At 32.1% G+C, this 25,288-nt stretch overlaps 1 protein-coding gene across 1 annotated transcript in view; it reads left to right on the forward strand.

The window, feature by feature from the left end:
* The window catches only part of LOC127737143 (adenylate cyclase type 10-like), a 52,353-nt gene that overhangs the window by 6,777 nt on the left and 20,288 nt on the right, over positions 1 to 25,288 (forward strand). The window contains exons 2-16 of the mRNA XM_052247675.1: positions 1,178 to 1,366; positions 2,403 to 2,540; positions 3,170 to 3,316; positions 4,092 to 4,297; positions 5,959 to 5,995; positions 6,149 to 6,316; positions 6,538 to 6,620; positions 7,839 to 7,989; positions 8,369 to 8,400; positions 9,059 to 9,177; positions 14,248 to 14,324; positions 14,602 to 14,835; positions 17,708 to 17,870; positions 19,489 to 19,681; positions 24,763 to 24,861. Of these exons, the coding sequence (XP_052103635.1) occupies positions 1,178 to 1,366; positions 2,403 to 2,540; positions 3,170 to 3,316; positions 4,092 to 4,297; positions 5,959 to 5,995; positions 6,149 to 6,316; positions 6,538 to 6,620; positions 7,839 to 7,989; positions 8,369 to 8,400; positions 9,059 to 9,177; positions 14,248 to 14,324; positions 14,602 to 14,835; positions 17,708 to 17,870; positions 19,489 to 19,681; positions 24,763 to 24,861 (2,036 nt within the window). The remainder of the gene's footprint in view (positions 1 to 1,177; positions 1,367 to 2,402; positions 2,541 to 3,169; positions 3,317 to 4,091; positions 4,298 to 5,958; positions 5,996 to 6,148; positions 6,317 to 6,537; positions 6,621 to 7,838; positions 7,990 to 8,368; positions 8,401 to 9,058; positions 9,178 to 14,247; positions 14,325 to 14,601; positions 14,836 to 17,707; positions 17,871 to 19,488; positions 19,682 to 24,762; positions 24,862 to 25,288) is intronic.

Here is a 25,288-nt window from a genome sequence, read left to right on the forward strand (position 1 = left end):
TAAGTTGACATTCATGAACCAACGACAACCACTGAACTATAGTCTCCTGATTTGGGGCAGGCACATAGACTTGGACAGTGGTGTAACAGTACAACTTATGAACAAACTGTAAAAATCAGTTGCAATTAGATTAACTCTAAAGATCGGTATGAGACACTAATAAAAAACAACTAACATTTAGATAATAGACACAAATCACCCAAATAAGAGTATTTGCAGTTATTGAAAGTTTGTTCAAAGCTAATTACACTAAGACTGAAATAAATCTTGTTCTTTCGGAATCAAGTATCAATTAGTACACAACCAACATATTTAGTTATAAACTGTTTGAGAAACGCCATGACCTTGTATACTTTATATACAAGCACCTACAATTCAGGTTTTCGAAAAGTGGTGGTCTGAAGGTTTTGGCCATAGAAATTTTGCAATAGAAATAACTAGCAGAGTTTCTTCAAGGACCACCAGGGAAAAAAGATTTTGAGAACTCTGCGATATCTTTGCTTTAAACAAAAATAATCCAGTTTGGTTACTTAAAAAATTGATAGACAAGATGTCCTTTTCGATCATATACCAGACAAACATCGACAAATTATTGTGCAGTTTAAGATTATTCCTGTAAATAAAATGGTCTGGGCTTTAAGTTTGATATGTTAGCAAAATTGAGTTAGGAAAGCATACAGAAACAAGAATGTGTCCATAGTACACGGATGCCCCACTTGCACTATCATTTTCTATGTTCAGTGGACCGTGAAATTGGGGTCAAAACTCTAATTTGGCTTTGAAATTAGAAAGATCATATCATAGGGAACATGTGTACTAAGTTTCAAGTTGATTGGACTTCAACGTCATCAAAAACTACCTTGACCAAAAACTTTAACCTGAAGCAGGACAGACGGACGAATGGCATTCTTTTATTATATTTATAACAAACACTATAGGGGTTGCTTATTATATTTATAACAAATACTATAGGGGTTGCTTATTATATTGATAACAAACACAATAGGGGTTGCTTATATTTATAACAAACACTATAGGGATTGCTATTATATTTATAACAAACACCAGTATAGGGGTTGCAATTATAATCAATTATGTCATATATCATGTATATATGCATCACAGCTGAGGAAAACACTGAGTGAGTATATATCTTTCTGGAACATATATTTTTTAGGGAAGAGAGTCCCCAAAATTATACGGTTGATTCGTCAAGCAAAAGGATTGAATGCCGATCCAGATGATGATTCACTGCTTGATAAACTGACTCCTCATGTTCCTGGCATAGTTACCTTTGCTGATCACAACAGGAAGCTACCATGGTCTACGGAGTATTCAACTGTTCTTGTGTTTGCAGATGTTTCAGGTAACCTATTGCTCCATCATATGTTTAGAAACTTATTGTGCATTGAATTGATTAGAATTACTTCTGATGGTCTGCATTTTTTGTTCATTTCAAGCATCAATATTTGACAAAAATGCATCAATATGACTATACAAGAATGCTGAGTTAGCATGATTGAATTCTGCCAAATATACATGTATCTGACTCTTAGGTGTTGAAAACTTTAATTTTACAAAACAATGTGTTTAGCTACATGTATAAGTGCTTGCTTTTGCTGTTTTTATTTATTTTCTGCTATGCATTTAATACTTTTCTTATTTCAACTACAGAAGACTTTGTCAGACATTAGGACTGACAAGCACAACATTAATATTTGCTTACCCCTAAAAAAAGACACATGAAAGTGTTGTCGTTATTTTAAAGATCAAAGTTATGAGCAATTTGATAAAAAAAAACAGATTTCTCACTCTTATTATGAATCAGTGAATGTGTGGATGCACAACACAAAAAAAAAAAAAAAAAAATAGCAGAGCAGAGTGGTTTTTATAGTTTGAGTTAAAAGCATGTCATGGTTATGTATATAGCACTTACATTATTTGCTTGCTGAACTAATGATAAAGCTTATGGAATAATTCTTTGAATTCTGGTTTTTAGAAGAAATAGCATCATAAAGACACACTGCATTCATTTGCTTTTGTAGTTCTACATTTTTCTTTAATTAGCGATATCAAATTATGAAATAAATATTTCAGAAGGTAATATCCAAAGAGGACCTATATAACATAAAGGGTAGACTTTGGATACATCTTGCAGAACTCAATGCTCACTTTCAAGTCCCATGATAAATGGGAAAATACATTTGTATTTGAAAGAATGAAACATTAAGGATTTGATCTGATATTTGTAGTTCAGATAGAACTTTTTGATATGTAGGGGTCATTGACTGACATATCAACAACCAATTTGAATCTGTTTATTAAAATCTAATGAAATTATACTTTTTACTAGTAACAGTTTTGCATGTTATTACATAATGAAAGAATGATTACAATTTCAGGATTTACTGCACTTTGTGAACGTTACAGTGCAATGCAGGATTCTGGTATTGATAAACTGACAAAAACATTGAATGGTTACCTTGGTGCCATAGTAGAAAATCTCTTGTCATCTGAAGGGGATGTTCTTAAATTTGCAGGTAATTATAAATGGCATCTTTCTATCAATCACAAGAGTTTGTAAATGTGAAATATTCTAGTTTTCATTGAAATGGAAATACATTTATGCTTGTATTTTCTTTGTCCCTTCAATGTTTTTTTATTTATTTTAAAGGTCAAAGTTCTTAGTATTTTCTGTACTGATCTGATTTACTGCATATTTATCCAATTCAGTCAGTCCTTAGGTAGACATACTTCAGTACCATAGCAACCTTTGGGTCTAAAAAATTTGAGAAGTACCTAGTTTTTTTACAATACTTTGTTGAAATTTTGGATAATTGACCAGACTTGAGGGGGAGTTCAAAAGCAAATGGCTATGGGACTAGTGGGATTACTATGGTACCTATCTGAAATTTAACTGAAAAGGCTTGTGTCTTTGTAAAAAAGCCAGGAGTCGGTTTCACAAAAAACTGACTAAGATTGATGTAAGTATACTGAATTGTTTATGACTTATGATCAATTTTATTCATAAGTTTTTTTGTAAAACCGACTCCAGATCTTTAACTTCTCATAACAGTTATAAGGTTATTCCCTTAAAATGAATATGGTACCAAGGGGAAGCACTTTTAAAATTGGGTATTACTATAGAGGCAATTTTTTTTGTTTTCAGGTGATGCCATTTTGGCTGTGTGGAGAGTGAATAGTGAGACAGAAATGACACCTATTTTAGAAAAAGTTATTGCATGTTGTTTAGCCATCCAGAAAGAATATGGAGAATGGCAAACTGATATTGGAATAACTCTTACTGTTAAAATGGGTATGATAGACTGCAAAGGAGTTTTTATGCCCCTGTTGTCAACGGAGGGGCATTAAGTGTTACCCTTGTCCGTCTGTACGTCCCAAAATTGGTTTCCGTTCTCTAACTTTAGTTTGTCTCAACCAAATGTTATGAAACTTATACATAATGCTTATTACCACAGAAAAAAAAACAGATCAAGTTCGAATTTGAATGGCTTCTCTTTTACCATTCTCAAGTTATGCCCCTTTATAATGTTATATGCAAGCCGTGCCATCATCTGTGTCCCATGGACACATTCTCCATTTATTTATATTATGTATATAAAAAGGGCACGACCCAATCACCAACTTGACCTATACTTACTATTAAAAAACTGTCTGAATATCAAAATCCTTAGAAAAGCCATTGATAGTTGACTGGTGAAAATTTAAAACATGAAATATTTTGGTGTGTTTAAAATAGCTATCAAACAACAATCATAAAAGAATAAGAACATGTAGTATGATTGCAAATGACAGAACTATCCACAAGTGACGAAATGACATAGATGCAAGCAACTTTAGGTCATCGAACAGCCTCATATAAAAAAATAATGTTACCATTCCTATAATAAATATTATTTCACAGAAGTGTTAATCCCTTTCATTCTGAACTATGCCTTGGGGCATCGCCTGGCATGTGCTCAATGCGATAATGGGTTAGAGATAGGGGTATTTACTCCTTTCCTTAATGAAAAATATGGCTCATCACATTTATTGAACAGATTCAAAGTTTTGAAACTCTTTTTTTCCAGGTATTTCCACAGGACCCATGAAAGTCACTTTTCTTGGTAATAATGAATTTAGAGTTTATGTTGAGACCGGTAAAGCAGTGTCAGATGTAAATGTTGCTGAGAGTTTCTGTCAATCAGGATTTGTTGTAGTATCACCAGATGCATGGAGCCTTTGTACACAAGAGAAATATGAAACTGAAGTATTACATGACGAGAAGCATATACATGTGAGTATTGTGTGTACTGTGGATTTATTTACTTTCATTGCTACCAATTTTCATGGATTGAAGAAAAGTTGTGTTTTATGTTGATACTTGGTTTCAAGCTTTAAACAAATTCTGCATACCACTGTCAGGGAAATTTGTATAATGTTAAACACCATAGTTCACAAATACCTGCTATATCCATGGTATTTGGAATCCCATGAATAATTATGAAAACTACAGTATTAAAAATCTTGCTGAAATACTACTTGAACAATTGTTACTTCTTGTAACAGTTTGTCATAAGATATCTCTTCTCAGACAGATTCACAAAATGCATTATGGATGTAGTTAGAATTTAAAATTGAAACTTTAAGTCAGAAGAGCATTAGTTAAGGAAAAAAATAAGCTAAGAATATTGATAGGTTATTGAACTCCTTTTTGAGGTATTTGATTTTTAAAAAATAGTTGGAAAAGGCTGATTCAGGCTTATACCTTATATTTAGCATTGGCATTATTTGTGTCTCAAATCGTAAAATGTAGAATCTGCTTAAATTTTGGTAATGATCTTTTTATAAGCTATGGAAGTCTTCTATGAAAAGAAAAGTTGGTGATATGGGGCAAAATATTTTAGCCTGTATCGTAGGAATCAACCCAAGGGGTGCGAACATCTGACAAAAATTCCTAAACCTGACCTGACTACATCCTTATGGTTAAAAAAAGAGATCGATAATACATTTTGTTTCAGTCCCTAGGTTTTTTTTTTCTGGGCATTTTTAGATGAGCACTGTTAAGTGAAGGATTTTCAAAATAAAAAAAAGATGTAAAGTCTGTTTAAAAGTTGATCATGGTTGGGAGGGGATTGTAGGCAATAAAATTAACTAATATTAATTGTGGGATTTTCCTTTAATAGAAATTTTACCCACAATAAAAAAAATCATTATGTACCCTCAACCTTTACTATTATTTTACTTAAACTCCTTACTATTTGAATAGATGATTTGCCTTGTAATTGACACTTGATGTAATTATAAACTTTTAAACTTAAAAATATAGATTCCACCACTGCAACAAGTGTGTTACGATTGAGACAGTTAGATTTTAATTATTAAAGCGTGAGGCTTTCCGAGCCTTTTAAATAACTAAAATTTAACTGTTGAGAGAGGAGAAATATCATAATACACGAGTTATAGTGGTGAAATCTGTTTCTCTTATGATTTTTATCTTCCTTTTCAAAGATTTGCAGAAAGTTGTGTTCTTTATATGTGATGTCATTAGGCATGGTCGCCTTTTTTCGTGACGTCACAATAGAAAATTCAGAAGAAACCAAGAAAAATTTGACGTCATAATTAAATTTCTACCAATCATTTGCTGGGAATAGTTATTTCACTAGTAAGGAGAATGATTTTTTCACAATCGGTTGGGAAATGTGAAAATAGTGAGAAAATTAGAGAAAAGCAGATTCTTAAAGACTAATCAGCAAAGAGAAACAAAATTATGCAATCATCTCTAGTATGGTTTAATATTAAAAAAAATTGATTAGGTTATCTTTTATATGAAATATAAGGTTGCCTATAATTGCTTACATCCACTTCATTTGAACTTTGGTGTATAGTTGTCTCATTGGCAATCATACCACATCTCCTTATTTTTATATTCATAATTCATGCAAATTTTTTTTCCAGATTTTATCAGAGAAAATTTTACCAGCAATTGGAACAGGTAAATTTAAAAATAAATTGTGTTTCTACATAAAAAAATCATTTAAATTCAAAATACTGAAAGATTTAACTTCTCAAAAACAGATTGAACTGTGACTGTAATGATATATACAAGTTGTTTCAGATTTATAATTATTTTAATTTTTGTCTTCAGGGAAGAAGCAATTTCGAAAAGTGGGACATGCAGCAATGTTTACATCTAAGTTAACATTTTCGTCAACAGAACCAACAATGTCTCCAGTGGACACTGAATCAAATGCTTTAGTTCCACCAGATCTGGCACCTGAACCAACTCCGTCTAAATCATCAAAACTTTCTAAATGTATGTATGTTAAAATAAGTATCTGAATGTGTATAAAAACGAATTTATGATTATGTGGTGTATGCATGAAGTTAAAAAATGTGAAATTTAATATTTGGTTCTTTGAAACTTATACAGATATATATTTTCGTGAATTAAGGTTGCAACTGCCATTTTTTAAGTTGTTTTTTTTTCATTGCAAGTTTTAAAATATATATCTGCAATCCTGTACTACATTGCAGTGCGTGGTATTGTCAAAACTGTTACTGATATGAAACTTGATGAAGCATTACGACTTTTCATTCTTCCACCTGTGTTAAGGAAGGTACAGACAGAACATTTAATGTTTCTTACCAGTTGCATTTATTTTTGACTAATTTTCAGTTTGAATGGTTACTGTTATTAGATTTAATTGTTAAATGGAGTTTTGTTGATTTGAGATGGAATTTGTTTTTATATGTATTGTTTATTTTTTAAAATAATGTTTGATTAATTTATGATTATGTGTTCCTCCTTTTCGAAGGAAGACATTTTTTTTACCTGTCCATCTATCAGTCTGATTGCTTGACAGTTTATATGACTCTATCTCTCTTTGTTTCTGTAATGATAGGCTCAACAAACCAAGTTTGTAGAAGAATCAGCCTGTCTGTCTGTCCCTCTGTCTGCCTGTTTGTCCAGGTCAACTTCTTTTGAATCCTTTTTTGATTCATTTCAAATTCTGTAGAATAATTGATCATGATATGCAAACATCACCCACCATGTGAAGGATTTTATATTATGTTTAGTATTTTTTACAGGTTAATGCCCTTTCACATTAGAAACTTTTATCCTTTTCAAAACTCACCTTGTCATTGTAACTAACTCCTCCTACTTTTTTTATTGTATCTACATGAAACTTAGTACATTGTTAGGATTCTAATATGCAGGTGCACATGAGGGTAGGATATTTTCATCTGGTGAGTTTTATTAAGAGTTATGCCCCTTTTAACTCAGAAATGTTGGATGTCTGTCTGTCTGTCTGTCTGTCTGTCTAGACTTACTATTTTTATTTCCTTTGATAAAATAAAGTGTTGTTCCAACCCCTGGGTATTTCTTTCTGGTAAAGCCCTTATGCAACTAATGAAGGAATAAGTAACACAATTTTTCTTTTATAATACATATGTGTAAAAAATAGTGTTGAAATAGAAATACTCAAACAAACAGATGCATAAATATAAAGTACATGAAAAAAGTGTAAACATGTATGTATATTTCCATTATGAATATCATAATTAATGATTTAATTGTTTTCAACTTATTGATCAATAGTTGGAACATTACTACTAAAATTGTCCAATATTGTGTAACTACAATTATTTATGGGGCAAGCTGTTTTAAATACTAAAATGAATGAAGTTTTCCCAAGACTTCATATGTAAGAGATCATAAATTTGAATTAAAAGACCAATCATCAAATGATTCTCAGAAAAAAAACCCACATGATTTGATCTTATATAAGAGTTCTTTTATAGTTTATTGAAAGTGATTGTTTTTTTTTTTGTAGATTGACGATTTCCAGCCATTAGAGTACCTATCTGAAATGAGACAGGTGTCGATAGTATTTATAAATCTTGTCTTAAATAAAGACGAGAATGAGGCAGAACTGTTACAGAAAATATTTGGTGCTGTTTATATACAGATCAAAGCCTTGCATGGTATAGTATCATAGTTTGATAAGAAGTACTTTATGTGTTGTAATTTCATTGCTTTCTTCAAGTTTGAACAATTTTATCATAGTATTCAAATGAATTTTATTTTAGATTTTTTTAAGAAATTCTAGCCTATTGTCTTTATTTTCAATGTAATTTATGTTTAAATGATATGATATCCCAAAGATTCTTTATTTGTTGTTTAGTATAGAGGATAATTCACCATTAAAGACATTTTCTTTGACTAGAAATTTAAGAAGGTCTTATTATTGCATTATTTTTTATAAAAAAAACAACCTTTGATATATCATTTATTATTAAGATGTGTTTTTAAAGCAGCATTTGTATTTTTAATCACAATCAGAGTTTTGACTTTTTCTTGCAGGTTGTTTGAATAAAGTTTTCCTGTTTGACAAGGTAAATATAAAGCTCAAATATTTGTTTTTGTATTGCATAAAATACATAATGATAAAATGTGACCTAACATAAATGGAAATTGAAAATGTCCAATAAGATAGTACATGTACTAGTTTGTACTAACAGTTCTAATTTCCGCAATTGTATACTCTTTTATTTTAGGAATTGAAATATTAATTTATGATACCATATTTTTACTTTTTCCTAACAGTAAACAAGACCCATGACTTTTGTTATCAAATTAAGGAAGTCTCCTGAACTAAGAAGTATGTGACATAAGACAGACATCATTTACTAAACTTATATGTGACCTTTTTGCAAATCTCCAGTATAGTTTCATGAAGTTAATTTTTGAAAATTAAGAAAAAACTTTTCTTATGCAGGATTCTTTTATTTTCAGAGATTTTTCATGATTTAGTTTAGGGTTTAGTCTTGGTTTTAGTTTGGGGAAAGGCATATTGGTAATAAAGAGCAAAAATATCTCCCAACATGCAGTATTCTTTTATTTTTTGATGGACCAAAAATGAAAACAGTAGATTTAAGTTTGGAAAGTTCATCATGTGTAAGAGTAATGTTAAGGGTATAGGTATGATTAAGGAAAACTGATGCTTCAACATGATGCCATAAAATGAAAGTCCATATTTACCTTTATTTTCAGGGTTGTACCTTTTTGGTAATATTTGGTTTACCTGGATTTAAGCATGAACAGGACTGTGCCAATGCTTTGATGTGTTCATATAGGATGAAAGAGACATTGTGTGGTGTAACAGGAGTTTTGTAAGTGCCATTGTTTCTTAATTATCTCAGTTGTAAAGTTTTGACAATTTGATTGGCATAATCTGGTAAGTACAGTTATAGTACTGCAACCAGAGTTCATTTTTTTAAACTTTAATGTTCCGGAAGAACACACACCTAAATCATATATCGATGGAAAGAGGAAAACGTGTACAATAAGAAAAGTTTGGTCGTAAAAATCCAGAGTGGTCACATTTTTGTAAAATTGAGGTCAAAGGTCAGACCTAAAAATATCAATATTTCAACTACAAGGAGAAAAAGGAGAAATTTTCTGATATATAGTCAATGGAATGCTACAAAAACGGTTCAATCATAAGCATATACTACAAACGATGATAAAACGACAAATTTGACTACTTATATGAAGAGCTGCCATTACAAAATGGCGTTGATTTGGAACCTTCTGATTTTTTGCCATTTATGACATAGCAAAAGAAGAGGTGGCTTTGACCTTTTCACATCCATAAACTTTCATATTGTTTATACTTTTTCACTTCAGTATATTACAAAATTATTTTCTTAACTATAAAACACCAGTTTATCAAACTATTTCAATATTTTTCTATCTTTGAAAAAAACAAAATTCAAGCACTGAAACAGTGTTTTTAATTTTGTATCTAAAAGGTTGTGTATTTTGTGAAAATTAGTATCTAGTTATAGATAAGTACATATTGTGTATTTGCAAAGTCTGGACAGATCAGTTATAACACAAAAAAATATCATAGTCAACCGAGGCGAATGCCAAGTTTAAAAAAAAATCATATGTGTGACTTGCATTGAGTAAGCGTTTGTTTGAGTGTAAAACAAAGTCAGTTTGGTGCATGAACATTGTCTTAGTGGGATTATCTGTGCAAAAAAGTGTAGACTCATCAATTTTTTAGAGAAGTGTTGGAAAATAATACAATGTAATGTCAATTTGCTAATGTTGTAATTTAAAATCAGTCATGACCCTTATATAACTTGTCTTATAAAAGCGAAATACAATAGCCTTAGTTTCATTAAATACTATTTCGCTTTTCAGAGGGTCGACAGAGGGTGCAAAGATTTATAATTTCTTTAGAAATATTATCTTATCAACTTTTTCTTGGACGAATCGTTTCTCAACTTTGTAACGTAACTAACAGTCCTGCTGAAAATATTTGAGGTAATGGAATGACTTTAACACGATTAGTCATCAGCGTAAGCCATGGCAATGTTCTCTTGTTTATAGCCTACCTTTGCCAGGAGGAACTCTAATTGACAATTAAGAACAAACATTTTAAACGTATTTTGATTTTAATTAATTTCTCTTAATAATTTTTTTTTCATAATAGATGGCAATGTGCATTATTCTAACAAAAACCGATTAGTCGAGTATCATTTTGGTATTCGATACTCGGTACTACCGAGCGATACTCGAGTACTCGAGTACTCCTTGACATCCCTATTAAACAGGGATGTTAATCAATCAATTCGTCATCATATGAGGATTCAACACGCGTATTATATTTACAACAGAGTTTGTTGAAAGCAAACACAGCTTTTGAGCACAAAGATTTGCCTTAGCAGGTACAAAGATAATCCTGTAAGTAATCTGATGACATTTGTCACATGACAAATGATGGGGTTTATCCATTTTTGTCCTCCCGGTCGAATTTTTGAAAGAATTCGGAACACGAACAGGACCTCTATTACCTTTGGTATAATGAAACAGCCAACAACGATGATGCACTGTCAGTCAATTGAAAAGTGTTATCTTGACCTCTCTTCACTTTCATCTGACGCATTCTGGATTCAATTGCGGATTGATAATAAAATTGAGAATGGAAATGGGGAATGTTTCCGAAAGAGACAACAACCCGACCATAGAGCAGACAACAGCCGAAGGCTACCAGTGGGTCCTCAATGCAGCGAGAAACCTGAAAGTCTGCTCGTGCCATGGAATGAAACGTTCCTTACTATCAATTGTCTCCGTGTTGGTGACTATATTGTCAGCACCTTTTTGTATCAAACATCCCCCTTGGTGTTTTGCAACAATGCTATCTGGAGCGAAAATACCGTCTTGATTCGGCCAAACCCGTGCATGGTAATGCTTGTCAGGTATAGTCTTACCTCTGCATAGGAAACACAAAAGACATGTGAGTACAAAGTTTCTATCAATATTCGTGACTCATATTCCCATATTCATGATATAACTGCACGGTCAATCCCAAATGTAATGGGGCGAATGTTGATACAGAAACGATTTATTTTCTAATAGCCATACATTTACGATTTTTTGTTATCTTTAGGAACAATATACGGTTCAAATGCGCCTTTGTGTGATTTTTTATCAATTAACTAACAAATGAACTACAAAAGCGATACAGGCATCTTTTCCATAGAAACATCCAACGAGCTCATAAGAGCGCTGGCGGCACAGTGAAGTAATTGTTCTTCTTTTTATGTATCCTTGATATCTTCAGACAGACCTTGGTGTCATTCTGAAAGTCTTAACATAGACTTCAATTTTCCTGCAACAGATATGGCATCCCCTACATTGAATTCAGAGCTAAACTCTATATTTGATATCCATTGGCCTTGCTGTGTCTGAATTGTAAGGTGCCATTATATCTAGTTAGTTAGTTCTGGAGTTTTGCAGTTTGGTAAGCATCAGAGACAATCTTGGGTGAAAGTGATCGGTATATTTTGAGGATGTGCTACATGAGAAAGGCCTTTTTATGAAAGAACAGACCATTACTTACAACCAATTTCAAATATTAATTTTAGTAACTGTTTTACCTGATTACACAGGTGTTGACTTCAATAAGTACTTGGTGATGCATGCTGAAAGGTAGACTGAATTTGAAAATAAATTTGTACTCGCGATTATCTCTACCATGCCATGCATGGATAAATGATAACTCACACAAGCACACCTCAAATGACCGTCAACACGTTCAGACGACTCAGTTTTGTGTAGTTTTCTGTAATTTTTAAAGCCAAACTACAAGGAGGAAAATGAGCGCGAGATCGAATAAAAGTGTCAGGTTGTGAGGATACATGTGCATCAGTTTGATCACATATATGGCTTTCTGTTGTTTCTAATTAAAAGAAGCAACAATTTTGCCTTCTGGTGTAAGTCTTATAACATCACTGATGATTCACAACTCTTTCGCCCAAGAAAAGCAGAATATCAAGAGAAGTTGGTTGTATCATTACCTTGTTACACACCAAATCTCTGCAAAACTTTAATAGTACTTTCCCCCGAACTGCTTGCATGCATATTAATTGCTTTGAGGTTGAACATTGACATACAATGTATTTTTCCCACACAATATCAACTAGTCATTATCCGGAAAAACAACTTATCCGAAGGATTTGGTTAACTTTTATAAAAAGTCAAAATTTTATTAACTAAAATATAACTTATTAACAGAAAATACACGAAAGAACTACTATATATATTCAAATCTCTCAAAAATAAATTAACTTATCCTAGAAAATGTACATAATTTCATCGAAACTATCAAATTCATTGTTAAGGAAAAAATAAATGGTGGAGCTGATTGACGGATAGGAAATTTCAGTAATTAAAAAAGGTACAAATGATGTTTTTATTTTTGAGTTTTTGACAAAATTGTTTGGAATTTGACCAACAAAATTTGCATGCAGTATTGCAATAATACATTTTGTCCTCTCAAATGTCAAATACTGTTTTTGAATCATATGTTTTCTCGTTTTCAAAGAAAAACGCGTTAAATTTCCATCTGAAAACAGTCAACTTTAAGTTTGAAAGTTTTACTCGGGGATGGTATTATATTTATGGCTTCATCATTCAAATGATCCTAGATGATATGTGCATCGAAAATTTTTACGAAAGTGGCGGGAAATTTAACAAAAACATTTAGTTTTGGGATTTTAAAGTGACTACCCAAAACCGTAAATTGAGGGGTACCCCATTAAATGGCTAAAATACAAAAATGTGACCATAGAAACTTTTTACGACCAGACGGAAAATAAAATATATATATTATTCTATCATTTAAAACAATTTGCGGCCGTGTGTTATTCCGGAACATTAAACTCGTTAACTAAGCGTCTTTTTCGAGGTCAGTTGCAGTACTATTAGGGAAGAAAACTCTTGTAAGTGCAGTTAAGGGAGAAAACTCTTTTAACTACAGTTAAGGGAGAAAATTCTTTTAAGTTGTCAAAATTTTTCAACAGCATAGTACAGTTAATGTTTCATGGACGTATACACAGAGATTATACCTTTTTATGCTTTGCTAAAGTGCAATCTATCTTTCCAATTGCAAAACTAAAATAAACAGTCTATTAAATTTAGCAACATTTACAAAGTATTTATATTAAAAGGTTTTTAAGAGAAAACAATATTTATTTGAGCAGAAAGAATAGTAGCTAGATGATCAATTTTTCAAATAAAATTATAGAAAATAGTTTCTTTTTATATTGAAGAAAAAAAAGTTACCATGCTTAACTTCTCATTACATAAGATAATAAAACTTTCATTATGATTCTATTATGTATTTTGGGCTAAATAAACTGAACTTTATTTGATAAAATATGATACACAATCACACTCTTGACATTTAAATGAATGTCATTGCTCGAAAAGATAATATTTCAGTACAGTAAACAGGCTTACAGATGATTTAAGCTACTATTTAAAGCAGTTATTATTAGTTATTATTGCAATAAACTCAAATATTACAGCAATAATTGTTGAACTAAGTTATATTCTGTGTAGCACTAATCCAAAAGGTAGCATGCAATATGCCAAAGTATTGCAATAGTGCAATATCGCTTGAAAATGGTGATATAAAGGATATTCAAACATGATCATCTTGTCATTTATAAAGCTTATTGCCATACAAAAAAAAAAGAAGGTTACAACACAAATGTTAGTGAATATTGTCCATCAGAAAAATTAAATGGATTTACAAGCTCCTGCAATATATCAGTCATGTTCTACTCAGAAATATATTCACCAGTATTAGTGCAATGACTTTGTTTTATTCTGCCATTATGGTACACTTTTATGATATGATAGGCCTGACTTTTTGACAATTTTAGGCATGTATCAATTGGTGTTACAACAGGTACAACCTTCTGTGGAGTGGTTGGGCATAGCAAAAGACATGAATATTCAGGTAATTCTCTTGTGTGTACATAGAATTTTTTTAAAGTGCAACACTTCATGAAACTAATTATATTAAAATGCTGGTCGACATGTTCCACCTGCCAGGCAGACGTCATCAGGACAGTTAACATACAGAAATTCAGCACTGAATTACAAAGCTTGGTACATTAAATTTTGACGTAACAATGTGCATTGCTCTTGGTGAGATATAATGAAAAGTGAAAGTATAGAGTTATAAATAGATCAGATAAATATAGTTTCTTAAAAAGTCAACATATTTTTTTTAGTGATAGGAAGGAGAGTAAACTTCGCAGCAAGGTTGATGATGCACTACCCAGACAAAGTAGCCTGTGATGATAGAACATTCCAATTATCCAGGCTTCCTGCCCATAACTTTGATGTTCTTATCACCAAGAGAATGAAAGGATTGAGAAATGTTGGAATTATTAGAGAATTTAAAGAAAGTGCTGATTTAGGTGTAGGTGTAAACAGTGTTCCATATTTTCACTATCCATTGTTAGGTATGCATATATATGAAATTTAAATTAGTCTTATGTTTTCCCCTTCACATAGCTAAACTAGCTTATAACAAAATAATATGTTAATCAGTGGTATTCATTCGATTTTGCTATAATTCAATAATTTTTAAGGAAATAAAGATTGTTGTATCGTAAACATATAATTTATCATTTTTAGCTCACCTGGCCCAATGTGCCAGGTGAGCTTTTCTCATCACTTGGCGTCCATGGTCCGTCATCGTAGTCGTCGTCGTCCATCGTCCATTAACTTTACAAAAATCTTCTCCTCTGAAACTACTGGGCAAAATTTAATCAAACTTGGCTACAATCATCATTAGGGTATCTAATTTTAAAAATGTGTCCAATGACCCCGCCAGCCAACCAACATGGACGACATGGCTAAAAATAGAACATATGGGTAAAATGCTGTTTTTGGCTTATATCTCTGAAACTAAAGCATTTAGAGCAAATCTGACATGGGTGTTAAAATGTTTATCAGGTTGAGATCTATCCATTCTGTAATTTTCAGACGAATCAGACAACCCGTTGTTGGGTTGCTGCCGCTGAATTGGTAATTTTAAGGAAATTTGGTTATTATCTTGAATACTATCATAGATAGAAATAAACTGTAAATAGCAATTATGTTCAGCATAGTAAGATCTACAAATAAGTCAACATGACCAAAATTGTCAATTGACCCCTTAAGGAGTTATTGCCCTTTATAGTCAATTTTTAACCATTTTCGTAAATTTTTGATATAATTTACAAAAATCTTCTCCTCTGAAACTACTGAGCCAAATGTAACCAAACTTGGCCACAATCATCATTAGGGTATATAGTTTAAAAAATATGTCAGATGACCCCGCCTACCAACCAACATGGCCGACATGGCTAAAATTAGAACATAGGGGTAAAATGCCGTGTTTGGCTTATATCTGAAACTAACATATTTAAAGCAAATCTGACATTGGGGAAAAATATTTATCAGGTTGAGATCTATCCGCCTTTAAATTTTTAGATGAATCAGACAACCTGTTGTTGGGTTGCTGCCACTGAATTGGTAATTTTAAGGAAATTTTGTTATTATCTTGAATATTATTATAGATAGAAATAAACTGTAAACAGCAATAATGTTCAGCATAGTAAGATCTACAAATAAGTCAACATGACCAAAATTGTCAATTGACCTGTTAAGGAGTTATTGCCCTTTATAGTCAATTTTTAACCATTTTTCGTATATTTTTGTAATCTTTTACAAAAATCTTCTCCTCTGAAACAACTGAGACAAATTTAACCAAACATGGCCATAATCATCATTAGGGTATCTAGTTTAATAAATGTGTACGATAACCCCCGCCTGCCAACCACCATGGCGGACATGGCTAAAAATAGAACATAGGGGTAAAATGCATTTTTTGGCTTATATCTCTGAAACTAAAGCATTTAGAGCAAATCTGGCATGGGTATAGATGTTTATCAGGTTTAGATCTATCTGCCCTGAAATTTTCAGACTAATCAGACAACCTGTTGTTGGGTTGCTGCCCCTGAATTGGTAAATTTAAGGAAATTTTGCAGTTTTTAGATATTATTTAAAATATTAGTATAGATACAGATAAACTGTAAACAGCAATAATGTTCAGCAAAGTACAATCTACAAATAAGTCCATATAACTAAATTTTTCAATTGACCCCTTAAGGAGTTATTGCCCTTTATAGTCAATTTTTCGTAAATTTTTGTAATCTTTTACAAAAATCTTCTCCACTTAATCTACTGGGCCAAATAGAATTAAACTTAGCCAATTTTCAATAGGGTATCTTGATTGAAAAATGTATCCGATGACCCTGTCATCCAACCAATATGGCCACCATGGCTAAAAATAGAACATAGGGGTTTACTATAGAAGTCTAAGGGAATATTGTAAGAAAAAACTAATTTCAAATGGTCACAACTTGAAAACTAATTCGAATAATGATAAGGGGTCTTCAGTAACTATTGTAGGACTACAATGGGATGACCTGCTTTTTAATTTAACTACTGGGCCAAATTAAACCAAACTTGGCCTCAATCATTATAAGGATATCTAATACTATTAATTATAATTTAAACCTTATTTTACATGATTTCGAAAACAACAGTAGATACAGGTGAGCGACACAGGCTCTTTGGAGACTCTAGTTTAGCTTAGGGCCAAGTGAGCTATTCTCATTGTCACCGTCAGTCATCATTGTCCATCATCAGTCATTGTCTTTTAACCTTTACAAAAATCTTCTCCTCTAAATCAAGGCCCCAATCTTCCTTAGGGTATCTAGTTTAAAAAAATTTGTCCGACGATCATGCCTGCCGACCAAGAATTTATTTCATTTTTGCCCATTATTTTGAAAACTATAATAGATAAAGATAAACTTTAAAGCCAAAATGATCTGCAAGACAAGATCTACTAATTTTTTGGGTTACAAATAAGTCAAGTTTTGCTGAAACCATAGACTCCTTATAGGAGTAATTGCTCTTATTAAATGACATTTTTTTTCCCTTTTTTTGTGTTTTGGGCAAAATCTAAAGAAGATAGAAAGAAATTGTAGACAGAAAAAATGATCAGCAATACAAGATCAACCAAAAAAGATATTTTTGTCTTGAATTATAATAGAGTCTTAAATGTTTGAAAGCGTCCATTGTTGAAGATGCACATAGTCCTAGGTTAGCAACACAGACTTTTTAGTCTCTAGTTTCATAGGCCGTTAAATTATTAGACATGACAATGAACAATTAGAATCAAAACTTAATTTTATAAAGAGAACCCTAATTTCATTAAGAGCTACACTCTTGAATGTATAATTTATTACTTTGTTGTATTTTTCTGCATTCTTTTTTTTTAAGGCTGTACAAAAGAAGTGGAAATGTTTGAAGAGCAAGTGAAGAACTTAAAAAATGAAGATGATGGTAAAAAGGTCCGGCATCTTGTGTATGTTGGTGCTTCTGGGATAGGTAAAACCAGATTATTGGATCATTTGATAGTTGGTGCAGAACATCGAGACTTAAGGTATGATAGATTTATCTAGCTGTGTTGATATCAATCTTTAGCATTTGTAGAAAAAATATAATTTTTGGGGAAAATTTTGTTGTAAAGTAGATAACATGGTAAAAATATTTCTCTAATTCTTCGTCAATTTATCCCTTTCTGCACCCATTGTATAAAAAAAATTTAATCAACGTGTGGTTTGTTTGATCTCAGTTCTTCATTGGTTAAAATCCGATTATGACGTAGAATTTACTTGCTTTCCTCTGAATTTCCTATTGTGATGGCATGAAAAAAGGCGACCATGTCTGATGATGTCACATAGAAAAAGCATATCTTTTTACAGATCATTCGAAAAGACGGAATAAGTTTGCCTGCATATTGTTTGAAAATCATTAGAGAAACAGATTCCACCACCAAATCTCATGTAATATGATATTTATCCACTCTCAACAATTAAATTTTGAATATTTAAAACGCTCGGCGAGCCTCGCGTTTTAAATTTGAAAATTTAACTGTCTCGAGTGGATAAATATCGTATCACACTCGATGCAGTGGTAGAATCTATATGTATCAGCATGTTAAGCTATGACAAAGTGGTTTTCATATTTATACTATATTTCCTTTTTTTTTCAATTTGATGAAATTTTATTGTTATGTAAAAAATCTGTTGAGAATGTTAGTCTATTTCAAATCAGATTTCATATTCATGCTATGTTTACATGTTATTGTTCAGAATTTGGCTGAAAATTACCCAAGCGATACCTTATTAAACACACATATGTTCCGAAACTTCTTTATAAATTGAAAATTTAGTAGAAAAGAGGGACGAAAGATACCAGAGGGACAGTCAAACTCATAGATCGAAAAACAAACTGACAACGCCATGGCCAAAAATAAAAAGACAAACAGACAAATAATAGAACAGATGACACAACATAGAAAACTAAAGACTAAGCAACACGAACCCCACCAAAAACTGGGGGTGATCTCAGGTGCTCCGGAAGGGTAAGCAGATCCTGCTCCACATGTGGCACCCGTGGTGTTGCTTATGTTATTATAAATCCGGTAAATAGTCTTATTCAGTAGGTCACATTCGTTAAAAGGGAAGGGTATTGTAGTTACGACATAAGGAACATATCCGATATCATCTGTGAAACAGTTATTCCATAACGGTCAACCAACTTGAGATGGCGTCCGTAAAATTTACGAAGGGATGATTTCAACTTCACCATTTGGAACTCTTGGTTTAATAGCTTCCTTGTGAGCAGCAATCCTCTATCAAGGAAATCATGATAGGTAATACAAGATTGGGAATATCGTATCAATTGGGAGATATATACTCTGTATGCAGGCACTGCTGGAATGTTGCTACATAGAAATGGAAAGTTCACAATTGGGAAGCTGAAATCATCTCTTTTGTTGTAAAGTTTTGACCCTCATTGTCAATTTCTAGATGTAAGTCAAGATATGAGGCAGACTTAACTGTATCTGTAGTATCCTTTATCTCTAGTTCGATGGGATAGATTAGTTCAACATAGTCACCAAATTTTGTATTATTTAGTGAGAGAACATTATCTATATAGCGGCTGTTAATAATCTATTAATTTTGAGGTTATAGCTTTATTTCATTTTTATTCAGAGTGATATCGTGTGCAGTGCAAATGAATGATAGATTTAACAATAATTTCCTGACCAGACATATAATGAGAATGTTGATATCAAGTGCTGGTTTCTCCCACCAAATAGACAGGGAACCAGAGATTATAGAGAAAATAGCATCAAAAGGATTGTTGGGAAGTTTGGGCCTTATTCCACATGTACTTGGGACACAGGTAAGATAGAAAAAAATAAATCAGTTGGTAGGTAGTTTAACCATTTCAACATCTAAGAAATATATAAATTCCTCTTGGAATTTTTTTTATCAAACTGACTTAATTTAATTCTTTATTTATTTAAAGAGGATTGCCAACAGCTTAAGGATAGGTGTGGGTCTCCTCAACATAGATATATACAAATTCACAATTAACAGATTTTTTTTTTTATAAACATGTTTAACACAAGACAAGACAATATGTACAGGACAAGACATAAGGATGTAAACTTCACACCTATCCAATCACTCACGCATTCTTACTCACACGCACATGCCTTTACAATCATGTTGAACTCAGTAATATAAAATAATAATTAAGGAAAGACAATTTTGAGTACAATCAGGTAAAAAAAAAAGAAAGAAAAATAGAAATATATATATACATTTGTATGTGTTTCTTACCTAATATGTTTGATTACAAGGAAAAAAAGGTAATACAAATGTGTTATTGATCTAGCGAGAAAACCTGTTTGAAGATTTAATATATCGAAACACACACTCAAACAGCTCTAAATTAGCATCATCAGACAAATCGTCACTACTTTCTATTAAAATTTTGCTCAGGTAGTTAGGACTAAGATACCGCAACATTGCTATATTTATATCTGGACAAATCAGATTCTTAATACCAAGTAGAAGAGTAATCCGATAGCTCGTGTAATGGACGCAATGAATTAAATAGTGCTCGGTGCTTTCAATACGGTTACCTGGGCAGAAATCGCAAAACCTATTTAATGTAAGATTATATTTGTACAAATGGTCATTAAGGGCACTAATCTAGTATGAATCTTTTTCTCATAACCATGCCCACATGAATATATTTTTTTACTACGCAAATTAAAACTCTTCTTTAACAACCTTTTGAAACACGTCAAAGATGTTGCTGAAATTAGTTCAGCGGACAAGCTGTTCCAGTCTCTAATCGTAGATAGAAGAAAAGAATTGTAGTATGCTACTGTTCTTGACCTGATAGGTATCAAGTTGGCATGACGTCTTAAGTTATAGTTTTCAGTGTTATGATGGAATAATGGATGAAAATTACAGAGATAATCTGGAACAAGATGATTTTTAATTTTGTACAAATATGTAAGTCTGTGAACTTTACGGCATGTTTTAAGAATCTCAAGTCCAACCTCTTTCAATAAAGTGGCATGTTTTGTGACCCTGATTGCCCCAGTAGATATAATGCAGGCACGTATCTGTACATGTTCAATGTTTGCAGAATCAGCACTAGATCAGTTATCATAGATAACATCTGCATAGTCTAGTAATGAACGAACAAATGTTTAAAATAACTTTTCAATACATAATCTTGGTAATAAATGTCGCATCCTCAGGATAGTGTTTAGTTCACTGTGACATTTCTTACAAATATCAGCAATATGATTGGTCCAAGAAAGTTTATCATTCAAAATAAGGCCTTAATGTGTATGGTGTGTAATTCTCTTTATATTTACATTATTTAAGATCAATGGAGGGTAGTGGGGTATATTCTTCTTCTTAGAAATTATAAGATACTCAGTTTTTTGTGCATTGAAAATTACACACCATTGCCGTGACCATGTGTTCAACATGTCGATGGTCACTGTTCAGAGTCTGAAAACAATCTGAGATGTCATCAATTTGTTTGACAAGGGAAGTATCATTAGCAAACAATTTAATATTGCTGGTAATGCCTTCTTTAATATCATTAAAATAAATAAGAAAAAGCAGAGGACCGAGTATAGAACCATGGGGTACACCAGCATAAGTGTTTTGACTCGATGATGTCTGGCCATTAATAACGACTCTTTGAGGTAATTTTCTATAAGAGACAAAAGAGAACCACATATGCCAAATTGTTTAAGTTTGAAAACAAGACCTTTGTGCCAAACTTTATCAAAGGCCTTAGACACGTCTAAGAAGATTGTACAGACATCTTTACCGTTATCTAATGTTCATTGTCAGTAAATATAAGGTCTAACAGTGTCGCACTGCTGTCCGTATACTTGGTCGGTTCATCAATTACTTGTGATAGACCATGCCTATATGCCAGATTAAAAAGAGTTAGACCGAGCTCGTTGTGACTATGACTATCAAACCATGAAACACATCGGTGGTTGAAGTCCCCTAAGATCAAGCAGACATCTGGGCTGTGTGATTTCATATTTTCGACGACTGCAGTAAAGCTATCAATGAATTTCCAACATTCATTAGCAGTTATGGTCTGCGGTCTGTAACAAACACTAACTAGGATAGACTTATCCCTGGTCTTGACTTCAATGCATAAGAATTGGAGACTGTATTTCTAGCTCCTGACGGCGCAATGAATATAATCGATCGGAAACATATATGGCTACACCACCGCAACCCGACCTGTCAGCCCTATCTGGCCTGTGGATATTATAATTATCAGTCTTAATATCTTCAAATGAGATGTCCTGTTTTAATCAAGTTTCACTAATATAGATCACATCATATTGGAATTCGTTACACAGCACAGGACAGATTCAATTTCGTCTAGCTCAGTTCTATTAGACTTCAATACGCTGTCAAAAGAATATAAACTACGTGCATTTAAGTGACATACAGAAAGATCCCCTGACGGACCCGGATTAGGATGAATAGTTCCCGATGTGACTAGTAATAAAAACATCATCATTGCTAGCTTGTGTAATGAAACAGAAAATGAGAGAACGGTAACAACAGAACAAAAGACGTACATGTAACGAGAGTGTGACAAAGTGTTACTCAGAAAGTGATAACTGTTTAGTTGTAATTGCTTTGATAAAATAGTATTCTGAAATTGACCAATACACGCTCTATACTGATCAACCCCGATCATAAGTTAGCAAGAGTAATGTTACGGGATTATGGATCACTACACAAGAACAAAACATATATGTTAACAAACAGTATAAAACAAGTAGACAAAAAAATACAAGCAAGGTACACATAGAGAAAACAAAAAAATAACACAGGCAAACAGATATCCAATGCACATAATAAGCAATTAATCATTATAAAATTTGCAACGAATTTTGTATAAATATCTACAATAATTTAAGATGTGATTATTATTAAGACTGAAAAAGGGATCATTAAAACAGTCAAATAATGATAGATTTGATAAGAATAATAATTACCGGTAAAGATCAAGAGGTTGATTACTGTGAACTTTCGTAATGATGACTATGTTAGCTGTGATACAGAAAATGCATTGATATGAAGCAAAAAGCAATATATATATATATATATATATAAAAAACTTAAACAAACCCTAAGAATCTGTCAGCGCCTTCCAAATACCGTTTCGATTCCTAACATTACTCAAGAGACATTAATTGTCGTAATCCGGATATGGTGTACAAATTTTGCACCTCATGTTTGCAGTATACCATCTTTTCCGCAAGTTTATTGTTTTCTGTTTGGTATTAAATTCATAATAAAGATCCATTTTGTTACATCTTGTGATCCGTTTATTTGGCAATCGTCGATGGCAGTCAGCAGGGTTATAGAACATCTGTTGTTCTACTTGTTAGTCAAATGCATTTTTTTTAAATATACTTTTTCACTTTTTTGGTCTTTTGGAAAATGTTGTTTGTGCTGTATTTAGACCCCTCTACTAAGAAATTTGTTTTGCATGCACACGTATAAAAATTGCGGTTTTTATCCAACGCAATCATAGGTTTGAACATTGTTTTCAATTTAGACTTGTTTATATTTTTTCGTTTGGGCTTGTATTATATTTGCCTTCAGGTTTATATGATCCTTCATCCTATTACGACTCTTTCAAAATTCAAGGGTCTATCCTAAATTGAGGTAAATTATATGGCCTTCCAAATACCGTTTCGATGACTAACATCACTGAAGAGACATTAATTGTCCAAATCCGGATATGATGAACAAATTTTTTCACCGCATGTTTGCGGTATACCATCTTTTCCACAAGTTTATTGTTTTCTGTTTGGTATTAAAATCATAATAAAGATCCATTTTGTTACATCTTGTGATCCGTTTATTTGGCAATCGTCAATGGCAGTCAGCAGGGTTATAGAACATCCGTTGTTCGACCTAATTTTTTGTTCTTCCCTATATATTCAAAAGAAAATGCATCAAATAAGTTTTTTAACAACACTATATGTGAATTTAGAAATTACATCAGCTTACAAAGACCGTATTAACATCAGCAATGTCAATTATTCTCTTTATAACATTGTTTTTGTGTTTAGCAAACTGACTTGTTGCAAGGAAAATAATATCATTCATGTATGAATTTCATGAAGCAACTATAATTATATTATATATAATTATATATATATATATATATATTCAAAAGAAAATGCATCAAATAAGTTTTTGAACAACACTATATGTGAATTTAGAAAATACATCCGCTTACGAAGACCGTATTAACATCAGCAATGTCAATTATTCTCTTTATAACATTGTTTTTGTGTTTAGCAAACTGACTTGTTGCAAGGAAAATAATATCATTCATGTATGAGTTTGATGCGCTATCTATAATTTTGTTACATGCTTTTTTTTTTAAATTTGCTTCCACATTTACATTCATGTAGGCAAATAAATGTTAGGTTTGTCAAATTAATTTTTGTACTGATATAAAATCTGAAGCAGAGAACAGAAATATAACTTTCAATACATCATTAAAAGCATTAACAATTTGTTGGCATCATCAAAAGCCTTAACAATTGTTGGCATCGTCAAAAGCATTAACAATTTGTTGGCATTATCAAAAACATTGAAAATTTGTTGTCATCATCAAAAGCATTAACAATTTGTTGGCATCATCAAAAGCATTAACAATTTGTTGGCATCTTCAAAAGCATTAACAATTTGTTGGCATCATCAAAAGCATTAACAACTTGTTGGCATCATCAAAAGCATTAACAATTTTTGGCATCATCAAAAGCATTAACAATTTGTTGGCATAATCAAAAGCATTAACAATTTGTTGGCATCATCAAGAACATTGAAAATTTGTTGGAAGATGGATTTATGGCTTTAAATGCAAGGATTTATGTATGTGTCTTATTTTAGCTTTCAAAGGTGAGCATGTACATCAAGCCAGATGAGGTTATGGGAAATCCAGATGATTTATCCAAAGCTAATGAATTGATTGGTACCATAGCAGAACTGGTATGTATATTCTATGTCCCATAGATGATATGTCTTAAGCTCACAGAGCTCACCAAACTTTGAAGAAGTGTGAGTCTAATTTCTTTTATTTTTGTCACCCTGAAATCACCTTCCAGAGAAATTAAAGTGCCTTTGATAATTTGAGGAATTTTCAAAGTATCAAAGATGTTCAAATTGGAGGTAATTTATTAGAAAAGACAGACACCACATAATGCTTAATCAATAATGAACATTCAAGATTTATGCCAGTCATTTAATTTCCACAAATACAACAAACAGTTGTTACATAATTTTTGGTAATGATAATGACCCCACAATGACATAAAATCTGCTGGTATATGGAAAAAAAGCATCGCAGTTCAGAAAGATCTTGGGGCTTTAAACATTTCATGTGAATTTTGAATAAAAAGCCATGCATTACTTTGAT

The sequence above is a fragment of the Mytilus californianus genome, unplaced genomic scaffold, assembly GCF_021869535.1.
Source record: "Mytilus californianus isolate M0D057914Y unplaced genomic scaffold, xbMytCali1.0.p SCAF_4, whole genome shotgun sequence".
Classification (NCBI taxonomy): domain Eukaryota; kingdom Metazoa; phylum Mollusca; class Bivalvia; order Mytilida; family Mytilidae; genus Mytilus; species Mytilus californianus.